Source organism: Suncus etruscus, chromosome 9 (genome assembly GCF_024139225.1).
Source record: "Suncus etruscus isolate mSunEtr1 chromosome 9, mSunEtr1.pri.cur, whole genome shotgun sequence".
Taxonomy (NCBI): Eukaryota; Metazoa; Chordata; class Mammalia; order Eulipotyphla; family Soricidae; genus Suncus; species Suncus etruscus.
Window position 1 is genome coordinate 52,235,540 of NC_064856.1, and position 21,242 is coordinate 52,256,781.

The following is a 21,242-nucleotide window of genomic DNA, read 5'->3' on the forward strand; positions in this document are numbered from 1 at the left end:
AGAAGCTGTGGCTGGGCTCTGAAATAAGACTGGTCCCTCCAAGGGAGCCCAGAGCTTTGTTAGGGAAATTGGGGGGTGGGGGACCACAATGAAGCCTATTGTCTCCTGTCCCCTCTTAGAGAAAACAAAAGACTCCCAGTCCTTGGACTGGGAGCTTCAGCCTATGCCCGTTCCTCCCCCCAACCCCCAGTGCTCAGCGCGCAGGGAGGAGCCGGGGCTATTGGAGACAGGAGGTTTTATTGATGCTGATGGGGGTAGGAAAGGCCCCCAGTAGCCTTGGGGGTGGAGTGGGGACTAAGTCAGCCGATGCGTAAGGCCTGGGCACAGGCAGGAAGGTTAGGCACATTCATCTTCTCAGGATTCTGGGGCTCCTTCACTGGGGAAGGGACAGAGCTTGTTGGAGCAGTAAGGATTCCGATGAACAAGCATCAAGGGGAAGTGAGGGTGGCTGAGAGCGCCTAACCTGAGAGAAGGCACCACAATAGGCAAACATCTGTGGAAAGCAGGATTAGATGGTCAGTAGGGGAAGATGGGCAAGGGGACGTGGAGTTGGCATTGTGAAGGGTGGCCTGGTTCTTGACCTGGGTGAACTCTCAAGAATACCTGGTATTCCCAAGCAGAGTAGGGTAAGGCCTAAATAAAGCCCCTTTCCATGAGAAATAGGCATTCAGAGAAAAAGGCATTCAGGGAGCCCCCTGGCAAGGGGTGCCAGAATTAGTCCTTAAGGCACAGCTGGGGGCAGACAAGGCGCCAAGGCACAACTGGTGGGGAGAGGAGGGCTGCCTCCAAGCAGAGGGCCGGCGTCACAAGAGAACACAGGACCTGCCGCGCTTGATCGGCGTGGGGTTGAGCACAGCCCGGACAGCTTCAGCAAACACTTCCTTGACCCCGTCCTGCTGCAGAGCTGAGCACTCGAGGTAGCGCACCGCGTGGATCTGCTTGGCCAGGGCCTGGCCCTGCTGCGGTGTGATGGGTGCCTGGCCCTGCTCCTTGAGGCGCCGGAGGGTGTCAGGCTGGGCTCTCAGGTCCTTCTTGGTGCCTACCAGGAGGATGGGCACGTCAGGGCAGTGGTGACACACCTCGGGATGCCACTTGTGCCGCACGTTCTCATACGAGGGTGGGCTGGCAATGGAGAAACAGATGACAAAGACATTGGTCTGCGGGTAAGAGAGTGTGCGCAGGCGGTCATACTCCTCCTGGCCCGCTGTGTCCCACAGGTTCAGGTTCACCGTGCGCCCGTCCACGGCGCTCTGGGCGCTGTAATTGTCGAACACTGTGGGGATGTACTCCTTGGGGAAGGCATTCGTTGTGTAGCAGATGAGCAGGCATGTTTTGCCAACAGCCCCATCGCCCACCACCACACACTTAATGCTTTGCATGGTGGGTACCAGCTACTGCAGGTGGAGAGGCAAGGCCTCCTCTTCCTCCTCCTCCTCCTCCTCACACTCTGGATGTGGTGATCTAAAGACAGATGAGAGGGACACTTTGGGTTAAGGAGATCTCCACCCATTGGAAGGGAAGAAACAAAAAGAATAAAAAGAAAAAAATACAAAAGAAAAAAATAAAAGAAATAAAAAATTATGAAATTCATCTGGAACAATAACACCCTCGATAGCTAAAGCACTCCTAGGGAAAAAGAAAATGGGAGGCATTACTTTCCCCAACTTTAAACTGTACTACAAAGCAATAGTTATCAAAACAGCATGGTATTGGAATGACAGACCCTCAGATCAGTGGAATAGGCTTGAGTTCTCAGACAATGTTCCCCAGACATACAATCATCTAATTTTTGACAAAGGAGCAAGAAATCCTAAGTGGAGCAGGGAAAACCTCTTCAACAAGTGGTGCTGGCAGAACTGGTTAGCCACTTGCAAAAAAGCGAACATAGACCCCCAGTTAACATCATGTACGAAGGTAAAATCCAAATGGATTAAAGACCTTGATATCAGACCTGATACCATAAGGTACATAGAACAACACGTCGGTAAAACACTCCATGACATTGAGACTAAAGGCATCTTCAAGGAGGAAACTACACTTTCCAAATAAGTGGAAGCAGAGATCAACAGATGGGAAATACATTAAGCTAAGAAGCTTCTGCACCTCAAAAGAAATAGTGTCCAGGATACAAGAGCCACCCACCATGTGGAAGAAACTATTCACCCAACACCCATCAGATAAGGAGCTAATATCCAAAATATACAGGGCACTGACAGAACTTTACAAGAAAAAAAAAATCTAATCCCATCAAAAAATGGGGAGAAGAAATGAATAGATACTTTGATAAAAAAAGAAATACAAATGGCCAAAAGGCACATGAAAAAATGCTCATCACTAATCATCAGGGAGATGCAAATCAAAACAACAATGAGATACCATCTCACACCACAGAGATTGGCATATATCACAAAGAATGAGAACAATCAGTGCTGGTGGGGATGTGGAGAGAAAGGAACTCTTATCCACTGCTGGTGGGAATGCCATCTAGTCCAACCTCTATGGAAAATGATAGATTCCTCCAAAATCTGGAAATTGAGCTCCCATACGACCCAGCTATTCCACTCCTAGGGATATATCCTAAGAACACAAGAATACAACACAAAAACCCCTTCCTCACACCTATATTTATTGCAGCACTATTCACAATAGCCAGGCTCTGGAAACAACCAAGATGCCCTTCAACAGACGAATGACTAAAGAAACTGTGGTACATATACACAATGGAATATTATGCAGCCATCAGGAAAGATGAAGTCATGAAATTTTCCTATACATGGATGTACATGGAATCTATCATGCTGAGTGAAATAAGTCAGAGAGAGAGAGAGAGAGAGAGAGAGAGAGAGAGAGAGAGAGAGAGAGAGAGAGAGAGAGAGAGAGAGAGAGAGAGAGACGCAGAATAGTCTCACTCATCTACGGGTTTTAAGAAAAATAAAAGTTATTTTTGCAACAATCCTCAGAGACAATGAGAGAAGGGCTGGAACTTCCAGCTCACTTCATGAAGCTCACCACAAAGAGTGGTGAGTTCAGTTATAGAAATAACTACACAGAGAACTACCATAATCATGTGAATGAATGAGGGAACTGGAAAGCCTGTCTGGAGTACAGGTGGGAGTGGGGTGGGATGGAGGGAGATTTGGGACATTGGTGGTGGGAATGTTGTACTGGTGAAAGGGGGTGTTCTTTACATGACTGAAACCTAATCACAATCATATTTGTAATCAAGATGTTTAAATAAAAAATACAAAAATAAATAAATAAAAAGAAAGGAAGGGAAGAAGCAGGGCATACTGAGGGAAACATGTTCCTCTTCTAATTTGATGTGGGCCTGCAAACTCATTCAAACAGACCTTAGACCCATTCACAGCGAATGTCATTAGAATCAAGCTAAGGGGGGCTGGAGAGATAACATGGAGGTAAGGTGTTTGCCTTTCATGCTGAAGGTCAATGGTTTAAATCCTGGCATCCCATATGGACCCCCAAGCCTGCCAGGAGCGAATTCTGAGCATAGAGCCAGGAGTAACTCCTGAGCGCTGCTGGATGTGACCCAAAAACCAAAAACCAAAAAAAAAAGAAAAAAAAAAAAAAAAGGATCAAGCTAAGGAAGTAGAGCATAGTAGTTCTTATAGACTAACGGGTAAAATCCTGGCTCTAGAGGCGGGGCGGTGGCACTAGTGGTAAATCGTCTGCCTTGCCCACACTAGCCTAGAATGGACTGCAGTTCAATCCCCCGGCATCCCATATGGCCCCCCAAGCCAGAAGCGATTTCTGAGCACATAGCCAGAAGTAACCCCTGAGCGTCACCAGGTGTGGCCCAAAAAAAAAAAAAAAAAAAAAAAAATTCCTAGCTCTAGGAGCTAGAGGTAGTGCCTTGGTTAGGGTGCTTACCTTGCATGCAGTTAACAGTTTGATCCCCAGCACTCCTTATGGTCCCCACCACGCACCACCACCAGGAGTGACCCCTTATCACTACTAAGTGTGGCCCAAAACAGAGCAAAAAATTTCCTGGGGCCAGAGAGATAGCAAGAAAGTAGGGCATTTGCTTTGCATGCAGAAGGACAGTGGTTCGAATCCCAACATCCCATATGGTCCCCCAAGCCTGCTAGGAGTGATTTCTGAGCATAGAGCCAGGAGGAACCCCTGAGCGCTGCCAAAATGTGACCGAAAGACCAAAAAAAAAAATTTCCTGGCTCTTGCCTATGACTTGTAACACTGAACCAATTAATCAAGTTCTCGATGCCTCAGTTATCTGTACAATGGGGAAAAAAAAATATGACCTCATTAGGTACTGCAACAACATTATATAAACAACATTATATAGTATTTAGAAGAATTGGATCAGGGGCTGGAGTGATAGCACAGCAGTAGGGCATTTGCCTTGCACATGGCTAACCCAGAACCAACCTAGGTTCAATCCTTGGCACCCCTTATGGTATAGTACCCCATGGGTAAAATCCCTGCCAATTCAGGGCCTATCTTGCCTAGTATCCTACACGAACACACACACACACATACAATACACGTACAGTTAGGAGGGTGTTTTCCTTGCATATTGCTGACCTGGGTTTGATCCGCAGTGTCCCATATGCCATAAGGTCCCCCGAGCCCACCAGGAATTCTTTGTTTTTTTGGTTTTATTTGTTTTTGGGTCACACCCGGCCGGCAGCACTCGCAGTGGTCCTCAAACTATGGCCTGCAGGCCACATATTGTATTTGTATCTCTTTTGTTTCTTCATTGCAAAATAAGATATATGCAGTGTGTTTAAGAATTCGTTCATATGTTTTGTTTTTACTATAGTCAGACCCTCCAATGGTCTGAGGGACATTGAACTGGCCCCCTGTTTAAAATGTTTGAGGACCCGGGCCCGGAGAGATAGCCCAGCGGCGTTTGATTTGCAAGCAGCCATCCAGGACCAAAGGTGGTTGGTTCGAATCCCGGTGTCCCATATGGTCCCCTGTGCCTGCCAGGAGCTATTTCTGAGCAGACAGCCAGGAGTAACCCCTGAGCACTGCCGGGTGTGGCCCAAAAACCAAAAAAAAAAAAAAAAAAAAAGTTTGAGGACCCCTGACAGAGCTTACTCCTGGCTCTATGCTCAGAAGTTGCTCCTGGCAGGGTCAGGGGACCATATGGGATGCCGGGATTCGAACCACCAAGCTTCTGCATATAAGGCAAACGCCTTACCTCCATGCTATCTCTCTGGCCCCGAATATTTTATTTTTAATTTTTTTAGGAATATTCTTTTTTTTGGTTGTTTTGTTTTTGTTTTTGTTTTTTGGGTCACACCCAGCAGTGCTCAGGGGTTACTCCTGGCTCCACGCTCAGAAATCACTCCTGGCAGGCTCAGGGGACCATATGGGAGGCCAGGATTTGAACCAATGACCTTCTGCATGAAAGGCAAACGCCTTACCTCTATGCTATCTCTCCGGCCCCTAGAAATATTCTTTTTTTTTTTTCGGGCCACACCCGTCCATATGGGACGTGGGGGGGAGGGAATCGAACCGAGGTCCTTCATTGGCTAGTGCTTGCAAGGCAGACACCTTACCTCTAGCGCCACCTCACCGGCCCCGCCTAGGAATATTCTTTTTTTTTTTTTTTTTTTTTTTTTTGGTTTTTGGGCCACACCCGGCAGTGCTCAGGGGTTACTGCTGGCTGTCTACTCAGAAATAGCTCCTGGCAGGCATGGAGGACCATATGGGACACCGGGATTCGAACCAACCACCTTTGGTCCTGGATCGGCTGCTTGCAAGGCAAACGCCGCTGTGCTAGCTCTCCTGTGCTATCTCTCCGGGCCCTTAGGAATATTCTTAAGTAATCCCTGAGCACTGCCAGATACAGCCAAGAGAAAGAAACAGAGACAGAGAGAGAAGTAAACAGGGCATCCTATGCTATGCTCATGGGCATAGTGGCCAGGCCAGGCCAGATGATTGGGTGCCCTGTGATCACACTGCCCTGTAATGCAGTGTAACTTAAGTTCAGCAGAGCTGAGAGCCTATATATTGGCAGTGCTCAAAAGGCCATTTGGTGCTGGAGATTGAACTCAGGGTCTTGTGCACACAAGGTATATTTTCCAACCCTCTGAACTATTTTCCTGGCCCCTGCCCTATCATATTTATTAGCATGATTATCCTTATCTGGCCACACACACTCAGTGGATCTGGAGCTGGCTTTGGGTCTGAAATCCCACCAAGGGAGCAATAGTACAGCCAGTGGGGTGCTTGCCTTGCACGTGGCTGACCTGGATTCAACCGCTGGCATCCCATATGGTCTGTCCCTAGTACCAACAGGAGTAAATTCTGAGTGCAAAGCCAACAGTAATTCCTGAGTACTACTGGGTGTGGCTTAAAAATATATATACATATATAATATATATATAGTGATAACTATATAACTATATAACTAGTGATATAGATATAGTGATATATAACTATATAACTAGTGATAACTGTAACTATATAACTATATAGCTAGTGATATATAGTGATATATAACTATATAACTAGTAATATAGATATAACTATAACTATATAACTAGTGATAACTAAGGCAAAGGCTGTAATACTCAGACAACAATATCTCTCTCAAGGTCCTTGGTGGGCTAGGGTGAATTCTCCAAGCCCAGTCAAGCAGATGAACTAATGAGTATAGTAGACACTTGATTGACCTTTTCCTCTCCTGAGAACTGGCATGTACATCAGAAGGATTTTATTTATTTATTTATTTATTTGCATTTTGAGCCACACCTGGCAGCACTAAGGGTTACTACTGAAATTGTTCAGATCAGAAATCGTTCCTGGCAGGCTCAAGAACCATATGGGATGCGAGGGATTGAACTCGCATCTGTCCAGGTCGGCAGCATGCAAGGCAAACATCCTACAGCTGTGATATCGCTCTGGCCCCCATCAAAAGGATTTTAGAAGCATAGGGTTGGGGATGTAGCTCATTGGTAGAGTACATGCCTTACCTTTTTTTAAATAGAGGTCATACCTAGTGGTGATTGGGGTCACCTCAACTATATCTGGCATTGTCAGGAATCAATTATGGGCCTTTGAAAATGTAAATCATGGGGCCGGAGAGATAGCATGGAGGTAAGGCATTTGCCTTTCATGCAGAAGGTCATTGGTTCGAATCCCGGAGTCCCATATGGTCCCCTGAGCCTGCCAGGAGCGATTTCTGAGCATGGAGTCAGGAGTAACCCCTGAGCACTGCTGAGTGTGACTAAAAAACCAAAAAAAAAAAAAAAAAAGTAAATCAGGTGCTAATCACTTGAGCCACATCCTTAGCCCTCACTTTCAGACCCCTGAGTAAAGACAGTGCCACAGAAACTAAGGACAGAGAGCACAGCTCTCTGTGGGCAGAAGCTCTGGCCAATCACCATACCACCAACTATATAAATATATTTGTGGACAACATATATTAGGTGACCTCATTAACAAAATGGGCATAATCTAGCTCGAGTGATATTATAGCTGTTAGAGCTTTTATCTTGCACACAACTGACCAGAGTTCAATCCCCAGCATCCCATATGGTCCTCTGAGCCTGCCAGGAGTGATCCCTGAGTGCAGATCCAGGAGTAAGCCCTGAGCACAGCCAGGTGTGGTCCCTTCCAAAATGAGAGATGATCTTGCCTGTTGGTTAGAAAAGCTCAGAGATGAAAAGAGCTAATGCGTAGAAAGTAATTGGCATGAGGCAGGGCAAGTTAGAAGTGCCCGATAAACAGGCTGTTGTAATTACTAGTGAAGTGAGTATGAGAGAAGGAATTTCAGCTCAGCCACCACCCTGGTCTCTGCTGAAACTCAGAGGACCTCGGGGCATAGAGCTGTTCTTCTGAGTTCTAGAACAGAATACAGTTTCCAGAAACCCTGGATTATGAATACTGCTGTGGCAAGTCTTTCTTTGGCTGCTTCCTCTCAATTGTGGGGCACTCTTTGCAGCCAGCATGACTTCCTTTCCCTGCCGCTCTCACAACCAGGTCCCTACACTGGGGTGAGAGGTGGGGGTGGGGCAGCCCAGTAGCCCTGTTTTAGACACACCGGATTGCAGAATCCCTTGTTCTGTTCCAACATCACCACCACTGGCCCCTTTTCTCCATTTCACACTGCAAAACTAAACCCTGGTGTGAATACCCCGTAGCCCCAGCCTGACTTCTCAATCATTGGTTCAAAAGTCAGAAAAATCAATTTTATTTTGTTTCCTTTTGTTTTGGATCAAACCTGGCAGTGCTCAGGGCTTATTCCTGGCTCTATACTAGGGATCATTTCTGGCAATGCTTCGGGGGGACCCTGTGTGGTGCCAGAGATAGATTCTGGGCCAGCTACAAGAAGGCAATTGCCTTAATTGCTGTACTATCTCTCTGGCACGGAAAAATTAATCTTGAGTCAAGCAGGTGGCTGAACTAGAGCCATCAAACGGCTAGCGTTCGTGCTCGTGGTAGTTTTGTTTGATCGTTGGGGAGACTATTTGGGGTCATATCTGGCTGCGCTCAGGGCTCATTCCTCACTATGGTCAAGACTGTACTTGAGGGGCTGGGGAGATAGAATAGCAGTAGAGCATTTGCCTTGCATGCAGCCAATCCAGGACGATCCAGGTGGTTTGAATCCCGGCATCCCATATGGTCCCCCAAGCCTGCCAGGAGTAACCCGAGTGCCACCAGGTATGACCCAAAAATAAACAAAAACAAAATAAAACAAACAAAAAAGACTGCTTGAAAGACTATATGTAGAACAAGGCAAGAGTCTACTTATTTTGCTTGTTTGTTTTTTGGGTCACACCCAGCAGCACTCAGGGGTTATTACTGGCTCTACACTCAGAAATCGCTCCTGGCAGGCTTGGGAGACCATATGAGATGCCGAGATTCGAACAGCTGTCCTTCTGTATGCAAGACAAACGCCTTACCTCCACATTACCGCTCCAGCCCCAAGAGTCTACTTCTTGTACTATCTCTTTGCCCCTGGATGGCTAGATTTAATCCCTAGCACTACACAGTCCACAGAGCACCATCAGGAATGATCCTAAGTATTAAGAGTAGACCAGAAAAAAAAAAAAGAATAGAACTTGAGCACTACTGGGTATGGCCCAAAACCAAAAAACGATTATATTTATATTTGCATATATATAATTTATAGTTGGGACTGGAGAGATGGGCTGAGTCTATGTTTTGCATGCAGGAGATCAGGGTTTAAATCCTAGCATCACATGGTCCCACAGTATTGCTAAGAACAGCCCCTGCCAACACTGAGTCCAGAAGAGTCTCCCAGCTTTGCCAAGAGTGGCGCTTAACCAAAACCAACCAAGCAATTTAAAAAAGTCAATCTTGAGGGCCAGAAAGAGAATATAGCAGGCAGAAGCACCTGTCTTGCATGCAGTTAACTCCATATGGTCCCCCAGCTCTTCCCTAAATGATCCCTAAGAGCAGAGCTGGAAGGAAACCCTGAATGTCCTGAATAAAGTGTGGCCGAAAAAAAAAATCCAAAACCCAAAAAAAGTAAGTTTTGGAAGTGGGATAGTGAGAAATGATCCTTGTAGAAAAGCAGAAAAAGAGCTTTGACGGGAAAAGACTGAGTAGGACCCAGAGCTTGGTTCTACCTATCCTTCCCAGGCCCTAGCTTCCCTGTAAGATGAGAAAGTGTCACTCTATGAGGTTGTCTCTCTGGAGCACTTTGAAAGCATTTCTACTTTATTTGCATGCATAAGTGTGTGTATTCAATTTTTGGAGAAGGGATAAAAAAATGGGTACCAGGAAGGGCAGGGGGGAAGGGCCCTTTTGGACAGTGGTGAGAACCTGACTTAGAAACTTAAGTTCTCTTGCCTGCTGCTGACTCACTACATGCAAGTAGGAGGCACTTTACCACTTTGGGCCACAGTGTTTCATGTGTAATGGGGGGGTAGGGAAGGACACCAGGCAGTTAAAAGAAGTCAGGAAGAGACACAGGAGCAGGGACTAGGACGATGGTTGCAGGAAAGGCCCCAGGAGTAGGGTTACTGAGTTAGTTAACAAATTTACAAGGCTTGGCACATGATGGTAAGCCAAGGCATAATCTGCTCTGGATTCTGTGGTTCCTTCCTGGGAGAAAGGAGAGAATTTTGGAGGAATAGGGAGGGGGGGGATTGTTCTACTACATGATCTAGGACTTGGCATATGAAGAGCAGAACTCCTGTGTTGTCATCTCTAATTCCACACAGAGAGGGGGTTAGATATGGCCCTGTGAATGGGAACTCGTTCCCCCACAGGCCGCAGGAAGGCCAGGAGGGAACTCTGCCCCAAGTCACAAGGCCCAAGAGAGAGAAGTACAGATAGCTCCAGGCAGCTCTCAAGGGAGGGGTTATCAACCAGCAATCAGTAAATCAGCTCTCAAAGGAGCAGGGAGGGTTAGTTTCCGGGCTGGCAAGAGAATAGGGGCTGACACCGGAAAAAGATCATTCTTGACAGAGGCAGCTCAGAAACAGGCAAGCCAGGCAGTGTGTGTGGTTCTGGGCAAGAACAACAAGTACCTGCTTCTGACTTCTGGGGTTCATCTGTTGGCACTGCCTTTTGATAAAAAGTCCTTACTCGGTACAATACTTTGGAGTATACAGCGGGGATTATTATTATCATTATTTTTTGTTTTTGTTTTTGGGTCACACCTGGCAGTGCTCAGGGGCTACTCCAGTTTCTACGCTCAGAAATCGATCCTAGCAGACTCAGGGGACCGCATGGGATGCCGGGATTCGAATCATCGTCCTTCTGCATGCAAGGCAAATGCCTTACCTCCATGCTATCTCTCCGGCCCCTATCATTATTTTTAAGATCCCTTTTTTGTCCCTTGAGTGTGGACTACACCCAGTGGTGCTCTGAGGCAACTCCTGGCACCTATCAATCTGTCTTATGCAAGGATGTGCCTGAAGCCATTCACTATTTTTCTAATTCTGTTATTTGATTCTTTTTGTTTTATTTTATTTTGGGGCCACACCTGGCGGCACTGACGAGTTACTCCTGACAGGCTGGTAGGGGAGAGGCTCTATATGGAATGCTGAGACTCAAACCTGGGTCAGCTGCGTGCAAGACACTTTCCAGGCTGCACTATATAACTTGGCCCCTGTTATTTGATTCTTATAGCAGCTTCTTGATTCCTATCTACATATAATAACTATCCCTACTTATTTATAAGAAATACTTCTTGCAGTGACACCAAGCAGTGTTCAGAATTTACTCCTGGCTCTGTGCTCATTCCTGGCAGGGCTTGGAGGACCTATGTGGTGGTGGATATTGAACCTCTGTGCAAGGTGAAGGTAGTAACTTTTTTTTTTTTGTTTTGTTTTTGGGTCACTCCTGGCTCCACTCTTAGAAATCGCTCCTGGCAGGCTCGGGGGACCATATGGGATGCCAGGATTATCTCCATGCTATCTCTCCGCCCCGAAGGTAGTAACTTATATAAAATCTCTCCATCCACTTCAGGATCATTCTTGCCTCCAAAAGTTGACTCGTTACTTTTTCTGCCTTCATTCCCTCCTCCTCAAAAGTTCCTCCCTTAATACCTAGCTTAAGTCTCAGGGCCCCATGAGACTACTAAATTCTCCTTTCTTTGAACTCCCATAAGCACAGCAACCTCTTTTAACCCTTCTTTTGCTCCAAGTGATTCTCCTTCCTTTATGATTATCCCAGCTTGGGGATTCATTTCCTCAGCCTCCAAGCCCTCCAAATAAAATTTCAAGTTCTCAGCTCTCTCATATATATGTATATATAACAAAACAAAACAAAAAAACGCGGGTATAGAGCTGGTCACATGGGAGTGTGTGAACAATGCCTTTTGATCTGCTGGCTTCTGACCTGTTACAGAGATCTAGAGAGATCTCTCAGAAGCCCTGTACTGAAAACATCCCACCCCCCATGCCAGCCAATACTGCAAAGCTTAAACCTTTTGGATGGCAATGGAAGCTAAAAATTTTGGCTGGGATAGTACCAGCTTAAACTATGTATTAGGGACATAGGGCAAGGGGGCGAAATCATCTGAGTGTACTCCCTAGAGCCCAGCTTTTACCCAGTGGGGTCTGGTCTTGGGGTGTGGTCCAGGAAGGCCCAGAAATGGGGAGGGAAAGGAAGCAGCTGATTGCCTGCGGATCTCTGTGGCTGTGGCCGTTTGGGGGAAGTGTCCCAACTGGGAGTGGGGGAGGGGAAGAATGGGCCCTAAGAGATGGGGTTGTGGATAGGCAATGGGAACTTCTGACCTGCCTCCTTGACACAGGGTCTCCTTCTGCAGCCCTCCCTGAAACCCTTTCTAGCTATAATCCATCTCTGGGCTTACTGTCCCTGAGCTCCGGCCACATAAGCCTGATCCTCTAAAAGTTGCTTCACATCTATTCCCCCAAAATACCCTAGCCAGCAGTATTTGCTATCCCCATGGGAACCCAGTTCTTATCCCACACACCCCCAAGTCTCACTTCAAGCTCCAAATGCCTTAAGTGGCCCAAGCCATGGGCCTTTGAAGCCAAATACCATCTGCCTTGTTCCCCAAAGGTTTTGAAAAATCACCTTAAGTCACAAGTGATTTATTTCACCTGAAGTCTGGTCCCTGCTTCTCTCCCAAGAACATTCTATTTTGCAAAATGTGAATGCTGATCGTGCACTAGACTGGGAGGACTTAGCGGGAAAGGTCCTGACTGATCTGTCTCCTGAGGCTGAGCACGCCATCCGCCTCACAGCAACTGAGTAAGTGCCTGAACTCAATCCCCACTTTCCATCTCTGCACTGGGAGTTTGTCTTCCTGAAATTCTGCTGAGCCCTTCCAATCCTCTCAGTCCTTCAGGGTCCTACTTTCCCCCAATACTACCTGAACTGCACAAGGCACTGAATTGCAGAGATACCATCTGAGAAGAGAGCCTGCCCCTCTGCTTACTTCCCAAAGAAGTTCAGCAGATGCTATGCAAAAACTGCCCACTAACACACATCTCCTCCCCCATCGATTCACAGACTGATTCTGGGAACAAGGAAGAAAATCTATACCCAAGAGACACAAGACAAGGGCAATCAACTTCCTCCTTCTACCCACCCTCCCTCCACCCTCCCTCCACCCAGAAGAATGATTTAGGGTTATGAATGACCAGTCTATACTGCCCTGTCCCCATCGAGAAGATTGAGAGGGGAGAAGCAGGCTGAGCTAGCCCAGAGGTGACCAGGATGACAGAGAGTCCTAGGATGATGTCAGGAATGAGGGTACGGGCCTATGCTGCTCTTTATGTTTGTATGTTTGTTTTGAAGAGAGCAATGATGGAGAGGTGGCAGAAAGAGGCTGAAAGGGCTGCAGCTGGCTGCAGCTGGACTGGGAGGAGGAAGCTGAGGGAGACATGAAGTCAGTGTGGGGCTGGGACCAGGCCAAGGGCTGAGTCTCTTTCTTCCCCTTCTCCCCATCAGCAGGGAAAGAACCAAGAGAGCCTAGTTCCCAGCCTTAAAAAAAAAAATTTCCCAGTCTCCACCTCTGGCCTTTCTCCACCCTTCAACCCGGGCAGAGACAGAGTCTTGAACTCTAGCCTGGAGAGCTGAGAAGGCAGAACAGGACAGCTAGAGCTGGGCGGGCTGGGGAGTGAGCCTTCCACTAAGTCCCTATTCCCTTCTTTTTTCAGTATCTGAGCATCTGTGGTGCTGTAGGAAGGGCACGCTCCAGGGCCAAGGCAAGCTCATGAGGGCTGTCCCATCCCACACCAAGTACCTCAGAGGAAGGCGCCATCTCTCGCTTCCTCCTCCCAATCTCACAGGCCTCAGATCCTTGTGCACATAAGGCCTACTACGAAATGGCACTTCCTTCGCCTGTGCTCAGTTTACAGGATGCTCTACAGAAGTGTCAGCCTCCCCAGCCTGCCTCCCCCACCTGCAAACACCCACTGAGACCTAGGGCCTCCAGCCTCACCTCAAGCCTGTGGGGGTTTCCACAAGGGAAAAAACGTTAAGGAGGAAACTCCAGCCTGGCTTTTCTACTGCTACTATATAGAGCTAGAATAGGGTACAGGGCCCTCCAGCATCCGTCCCTGGAAATTTCTCTCTGCTACCTGCCCCATGACGTCTGTGTGCACATACACTTACATGCATGTGCATGCATGCGTGTGCACACACACACACACACACACACACACACACACACTCCACACTCTTCATCCACACTGTAGGGAAAGGGGTCACAGCACCTGACAGGTTTTACTTACAAACTACCCAGGACTATCAGCCAAAGATGGCACAAGACAGAAGTCCCTGGGTAGGAAAGGAGCCCTTCAGTGTTCTTTGTTTATGTTATTTTGGGGCCATATCTAGGAGTGTTCAGAGCTTACTCCTGACTCTGGGCTCAGGGGATCACTCCTGGCAGGCTCAGGCGTCCATAGGAGATACTGGATTGAACCCTGGTAGGCCAAATGCAAGACAAATGCCTACCTACTATATTACTGATCTAGTCCCATCTTTAGTACTTTATTTTTGGTCACACCCAGAAGTGCTTAGGGGTTACTCCTAGCTCTGTGCTCAGGTCATTCCTGGCAGGCTTGGAGGACCATATGGGATGCCGGGATTCAAACCGTAGTCCATCCTGTGTTGGCCACATGCAAGGCATGCTGTGTTATTGCTCCAGCCCTCCAACCTTTAGTACTCTTATTTTCTTTGCTCTGCTGGGTTAACTCCTTAATGCTTAATGCTGAAGTTGCACCAGTGGAGACAAGTTGTAAAGGGACCAAACTGTGCATGGTTGTAATGAGAGCAAATCTTAGATAAGATGTTACTTCTAAAAGAATAAGTGAGCGTTGGGGCCGGGTAGGTGGCGCTGGAGGTAAGGTGTCTGCCTTGCAAGCGCTAGCCAAGGAAGGACCGCGGTTCGATCCCCCGGCGTCCCATATGGTCCCCCCAAGCCAGGGGCGATTTCTGAGCGCAAAGCCAGGAGTAACCCCTGAGCGTCAAATGGGTGTGGCCCAAAAACCAAAAAAAAAACAAAAAAAAAAGAATAAGTGAGCGTGTCACTCAGGCCTCGGACTGAGCCTGTTGTCCCCTCTAACTTCACTCGATGTAAAATGGGCCAAAGGGGAGAAGCTGACATCTTAGTTAGCTCTCATAACTAGCCTACACTTGGGTGTCCACGAGTTAGAATCTGACGTTACTGAACAGACAGCCACCCAGGCCCGCCCTCTCTGAGGAACTCTTTTAGTCTCAAGCTCCTGGGGAGATGCCCTCCCCCATGAAATGAAGACAAAAGAGGAAGCTAGTCCCTGGACAGGAAAACCAATCTGTTCTGGGGAGGTGGCTCAGGCTTTGTCTTTAGTTTCCCTCCTCATGAACCCCACCCCCACCCCAGCCTCACCACTAAAGGATCTATCCTGTGTATGGAAGGAGCAAACCTCAGCCTGGGCCAGCTCCACCCTCTTCCACCATCCCTGCACCATCCATCTTCCCAGTTGCACAGTTACCAACAACTACAGGTCCATTATCTCCCCAACTGTCTCTAGAAAAGAGTCTCAAATCTTCCTATTCATGACTTCCTAAAAACTCACACAAGTCTTTGCAGCCCTAACATCTAGCCAAAAAAAATTTTTTTTAATTTTTTTTTTTGGGTCACACCCAGCAGCGTTCAGGGGTCACTCCTGGCTCTACGCTTAGAAATCACTCCTGGCAGGCTCGGGGGACCATATAGGATGCCGGGATTCAAACCACCTTCCTTCTGCATGCAAGAAAAACGCCCTACCTTCATGCTATCTCTCCGACCCCCAGAAATAATTTTCTGTATCCTAGATTACCAGCTAGGATCTGTAATCATCTCACATCAGTTCCCTACCCTTTTTCGTTTTGTTTGTTTGGGGGCCACATCTCACTGTGCTTCTGGGTCTATGCTCAGGAATCACTCCTGGCAGGGTTAGGGAGCCAGATCAAATGTGGTGCCCGGGATCCAATCTGAAATGGCTGCATACAAGTGGTGCCTTACCCTCTGTACTATCTTTCTTTCTTTTTTTTTTTTTTTTTTTGGTTTTTGGGCCACACCCGGCAGTGCTCAGGGGTTACTCCTGGCTGTCTGCTCAGAAATAGCTCCTGGCAGGCACGGGGGACCATATGGAACACCGGGATTCGACCAACCATCTTTGGTCCTGGATCGGCTGCTTGCAAGGCAAACACCGCTGTGCTATCTCTCCGGGCCCCTGTACTATCTTTCTAATTCTACACCACCACCCCCTTTATTTATTTATTTTTAATCTTGGGGCCACACTCAAAAGTGCTCAGGGCTTACTCCTGGCTGGCTCAGAAATCAAACAAGTTGGTTGCTTGCAAGGCAAGTATCTTACCTACTGTTCTTTTTTTTTTTTTTTTTTTTTTTTTTTTTTTTTTTTTTTTTGTGGTTTTTGGGTCACACCCGGCAGTGCTCAGGGGTTATTCCTGGCTCCAGGCTCAGAAATTGCTCCTGGCAGGCACGGGAGGACCATATATGGGACGCCGGGATTCGAACCGATGACCTCCTGCATGAGAGGCAAACGCCTTACCTCCATGCTATCTCTCCGGCCCCTCTTACCTACTGTTCTATCTCTCCAAACTAGTCCTTTCTTTTTGTTCTTGGTTTTTGGCCACACCAGATCTTACTGGGTGTTACTCCCAGCTCAGTGCTTGGTAAACCTACCCTTCTGCATGCAAAGTCCAAGCTCAGCCCACTGAGCTATTTCCCCACCCCATTCTTCTCATGTCATGATCTTGAATGTTTCTTCAGCCAAGACCTCAACAGCAACCAGCTAGGTTGCAAGCACCATCCCACACTGCCTCTTGATATTTTCTCATTTAGATCCCTCCCCACCCCCATCATATATTTCCGGCAAGAACTTTCTTGCAAATAAGTTCATGCCTCTGAGAAGGTCAGATTTTCCCTGGGAACACCATCTCTCTCTCTCATCCATCCTATTTCACCTCCACAGCCCTGAGGGTCTGTTATGCAGAATTCTAAAACCAGGTCTGAGATCACAATTTGGAGTCAAGACTCCTGGGTGTGTGTTTGCTTTTTACTGGGCCATGTTGCCAAGAAAATGCCTGGTAGGTACATCCTTACCTGAGCTAGGATTTTATGCTTCTGGGGCTGAGCTGTATATTCAGAAATGAGGAAGAAAGATGATAGAAGGATAGAACTGGAAGAAGAGACAATTCCTGAGAGCAGAATAACCACTGGGTGGAAGTGGAACAGGCCTTTAATTTAGTTGTACTTGATATCACTTGTTCTCTTTATTTGTTTTCCCTTAGTGAAAAAAAAAATGAAGAGGAGATTGGAAAAGGTAGAGAGAAGCAGGACCTCTCAACATGAATCCCAAATGCAAGAAAAAGGAACTATAAAATCAAAGAGTTCCAGGGTGGATTGGAATAATCTTTGAGGACTCCTGATATGGAGACATAGGATCCCTGGTGAGAGGGAGAGATTAAGGATACTGGAAGACAGTAGAGTGAGCAGAACTCCAGTGGGACTCTGGGTAACTGATGCTCTGATGTGGCCAAACATACCCAGTCTGAGCAAGCCCTGAGAGTGATAGGGAAGAGCGGACAAAGACCCTTGCATCATACCCTGAATTGCCTCACTTTCCTGCATTGGGACGAACATGGTTGCAACTGAAGTTAGAGGGCCACAAAAAGGCTCAAGCAATTGGAGCACATGCTTTGCATGCAGGGTCCAGAGTTCAATCTGGGCACTGCATTGGTCCCCTCTGGTGGCCCCAGCACTGCTAGATGTAACCGTGGTGGCCCCTGGCACCACTGGGTCCAAGCACTGAATCATCCATCAGGCCAGCAGAACAGGACTGAGTTTTCCTAGGAGCACTCCCAATTCCCCACTATCTCCCTGAGAACTATTTGGAAGCAACCTACTCAGGAACAAAACAACAGTAACAAACTGATGTTGAACCAGCTAAAGTCTGCCTACCAGAATCCTGCTTTCTTTTCTTCTATCACAACCAGCTGAACAAGATCATGATCTCCTGCTACCCATCCCAGGCAATGCTGGAACCACTTAGGGTCGGAGTGAAAGGGACCTTCAAGCTATGTCCCCAGCCTAGGCTTGGCCTCTTGATCAAGCAAGGAGGGCCTGGGGGTTTTGGCTTTCCCACACAGCCTCCCTCACTATTCTTATTCCTGTATTACTCTAGCAGACTGCTGCAGATGGTTTCCTCCCGCCTAACCACAGCCTCACCCATAAGGCTGCCTTCGTTCTGTTGGCTTCCCCTGCTACGAGCCCTTTCAAGGCCGAAGGCAGTTATTTTGTCTCTAAGAGATAAAGACAGACGTATGTACATACGTGTATACACACACACACCACACGCACACACACACACACACACACACACACACACACACACGCTTTCCAGCCTTTAATCATCTCTCAACAAGAAGGCTGCAGGCTGCCTCTTAGCTACATAGGTTTGAAAAATGGCTCTCACAACTCACATGTTCTACATCAAATCCTGGAGCTCAAAGTAGAGCTCAGAGACTGAGGGGAAAGGAGACAGAGAAGGGTAAAGAGGAACCATGGGAAATTTAAGAAACAAGAAGACAACAACATGTGTGGGATTCAGTGCTGGGTTAGGAAGAAGAGGGCTGCCAGGCACAGATGGGCAGGGTAGGTGAAAGGTCAAGGCTTCAGCATCACAGGGTTTGGAGAAGAGAACAAATAGGGTAGAGCAGAGGGTTAGGGAAAGTTTGTGGGTAGCGTGTAAAGAAAGGGTGGAGGACAAGAGAATGAATACAAGTAATCCAAGAATGAAGAATGCAGAATTGGGAGACAGCTGCCAATCATTCACAAAGGCCGGAGCTGTCTGTGGCTGCCACTCAGTATAGCCCTGTTCTGCACAACCCCATCTCCTGCAAACATTCCTGCCACCATGCCATCTGTCAGAGCCTACCAGTAGCGCGGTATGGGAGTCCTTGCACCTCTTCTTAACGAACCGGCACAGGCCCTTTTCTTCTTCAGTTTACCTTCATAGGAGCAAAGCCTGGTAGAATTCAGCTAGATCTTTTGACCGAGATGTGAGTGCACAAAAACATCTCCATAGGGGAGAGGGGCAGAGAAGGAAAAAGACCCCTGGACAGGAATGCATGAGTTCAGTGCCCACCTCCCCGCAGGCAGCGCTTTCTCTGGAGCAGGGTTCGTCCCCAGCCACAGGCAACACCCTCCTCCAGGCCTCCCGTGTCACAACTGCCTGCCGGAGTAGAGGGTGCAGGGGGACGCCTGCTGCAAGTCCAGCGGCGGGGTGACCCCCTTCCCTACACGCATCTCCTCCACCCCTGTCCCGGGAACGCTCCTCTTGGGGCCGTGCACGGTTCTCCCGGCAGCGGAGAACCACAGTCTTCGGGGTCCCCCCTGGCAGTTCCCGGGACAGGAACCCACCCTGGCCAAGAAGGCGCAGGGGTTGGCCGGGTCCCCGCCCCGAGCGATCGGCCGCGCCCGCCAACTTGAAAGCGAGAAGGCGAGCGCGGGAGCGAGCGAGCGAGCGAGCGAGCAGGAGAGACAGACAGACGGACAGAGACGGACAGACAGAGCGAGAGACAGAGAGAGATAGAGAGAGACGGAGAGAGAGATAAGGGACTCCCGCCCGCGGCCTCTCGCCCGCAAACTTCCCGGGACGGGCCCGACCCCACTCCCGGGCCGGCCGGGCCCCCCTCCCTCGCTCCCGGCCCGGCGGCCCGCGCCGGGCCTCACCTGGTGCCCTCCCCGCGCTGGGGGAGCCGGGGGCGGTGGCGGCGGCTCCGGGCTCGAGAAGGAAGTGAGAGCCGGAGGCCGGAGGAAGTGGGCGGGCCGGGCGGCCGGAGGGGCGGGCCGCGGGGGCGGGCCGGGGCGGCACCAGGAAGTCCGCGAGCGGGCCCCCTCCCCCGGGGCGCCCGCCCTCTCCCTTCCCTCTCCGCCAGTCTCGTCCCGGCCGTGCCCAGGGTCCCCCGAGATGGGTGGGTCCCCCAGGGCTCCACCTAGTCCCCCGTCCTCTCTGTAGAGGCACTATCCTGGGTGGGAGGTCCCGTCTCTGTCCGTCTGTCCATCCGTCCCTCCGTCTGTTTGTCCCTCTGTCTGTCCATCCTTCTGTGCGTGCGTGCGTGCGTCCGTCTGTCCGTCCATCTGTCCGTCCGTCTGTCTGTCCATCCGTCCGTCTGTCCCTCTGTCCGTCCGTCTGTCCATCCGCCTGTGCTTTGTCCATCTGTCTGTCCGTCTGTGTCCGTCTGTCTCCATCTGTCTATCCATCTGTCCGTCTGTCCATTTGTCTATCCGTATCCGTCCGTCCGTCTGTCCCTCTGTCCTTGCGTCCTTCCGTCTGTCCCTCTGTCCTTCTGTGCGTGCGTCCGTCCGTCTGTTTGTCCCTCTGTCCATCCGTCTGTCCATTCCTCTGTACTCTGTCCATCTGTCTGTCCGCCTATCTATCCATCTGTCCGTCTGTCCATCTGTCTATCCATCCGTCCGTCTGTCTGTCCATCCTTCTGTGCGTGCCGTGCGTCCGTATGTCTGTCCATCCGTCCGTCTGTTTGTCCCTCTGTCCATCCGTCTGTACTCTGTCCGTCTGTCTGTCCATCCATCTGTCCATTCGTCTGTACTCTGTCCGTTTGTCTGTCTATCCATCTGTCCATCTGTCTATCCATCCGTCCATCTGTCTATCCATTTGTCCGTCTGTCTGTCCATCTGTCTATCCATCCGTCCATCTGTCTATCCATCCGTCCGTCTGTCTGTCCGTCTGCCCGTCTGTCTGTCCGTCTGCCCATCCGTCCGTCCATCTCTGTCTGCCCTATCCAAGCCTTTACCCCCATCCACCCAACCCCCCGGGGATCTCGCCCTCCCTGGGTCACCGCCCGCGGGAAGATGCCCTGGCCGGCTGCGCCCCACCGGGCTCATGCGATATCTCTTGGCAGCCCGGTGTTGGAGCACTGACCGGACGGAGACTACAAGAATCGGGCCGGGGCTGTCCCGCGTCTGCCCCGAACTTCGGGGACTTGGGGTGGAGGTGTTTCGGCAGTAGGAAGGCCCCCGACCCGTGGGAGAGGGAGACTGGGTGGCCGGGGCCCTGGCGTCAGCACCCGAGGAAAGAAAGACGACATCTGCAGAGGCGCAGGCGGGGCCGCGCGCGAACCCCAAAAACAGGATGTCGTGTCGTCGTCGTTCCGCGCCCCGCGGCTCCTCCGCGCCACTGTGCTCCGGGGAAGGGGCGGGGCAGACGGAGGGACGCATCGGGCTCCCCTCGCCTCCACCCCTCTGTTCCCCGGGGTGCGCTACTGCTTTGGGGCTCAGGGACCGCACCCAGGCT

At 49.4% G+C, this 21,242-nt stretch overlaps 1 protein-coding gene across 1 annotated transcript; it reads right to left on the reverse strand.

The window, feature by feature from the left end:
* Positions 1–218: 218 nt before the first annotated feature.
* RHOG (ras homolog family member G) lies at positions 219–19,723 on the reverse strand. The gene is made up of 2 exons (XM_049780451.1): positions 19,661–19,723; positions 219–1,461 (listed from the first exon to the last, which is right to left on the reverse strand). Exon 2 carries the CDS (start codon positions 1,377–1,379, stop codon positions 804–806), a length of 576 nt encoding a protein of 191 aa, XP_049636408.1. The 5' UTR covers positions 1,380–1,461; positions 19,661–19,723; the 3' UTR covers positions 219–803.
* Between the last annotated feature and the right edge of the window lie 1,519 nt (positions 19,724–21,242).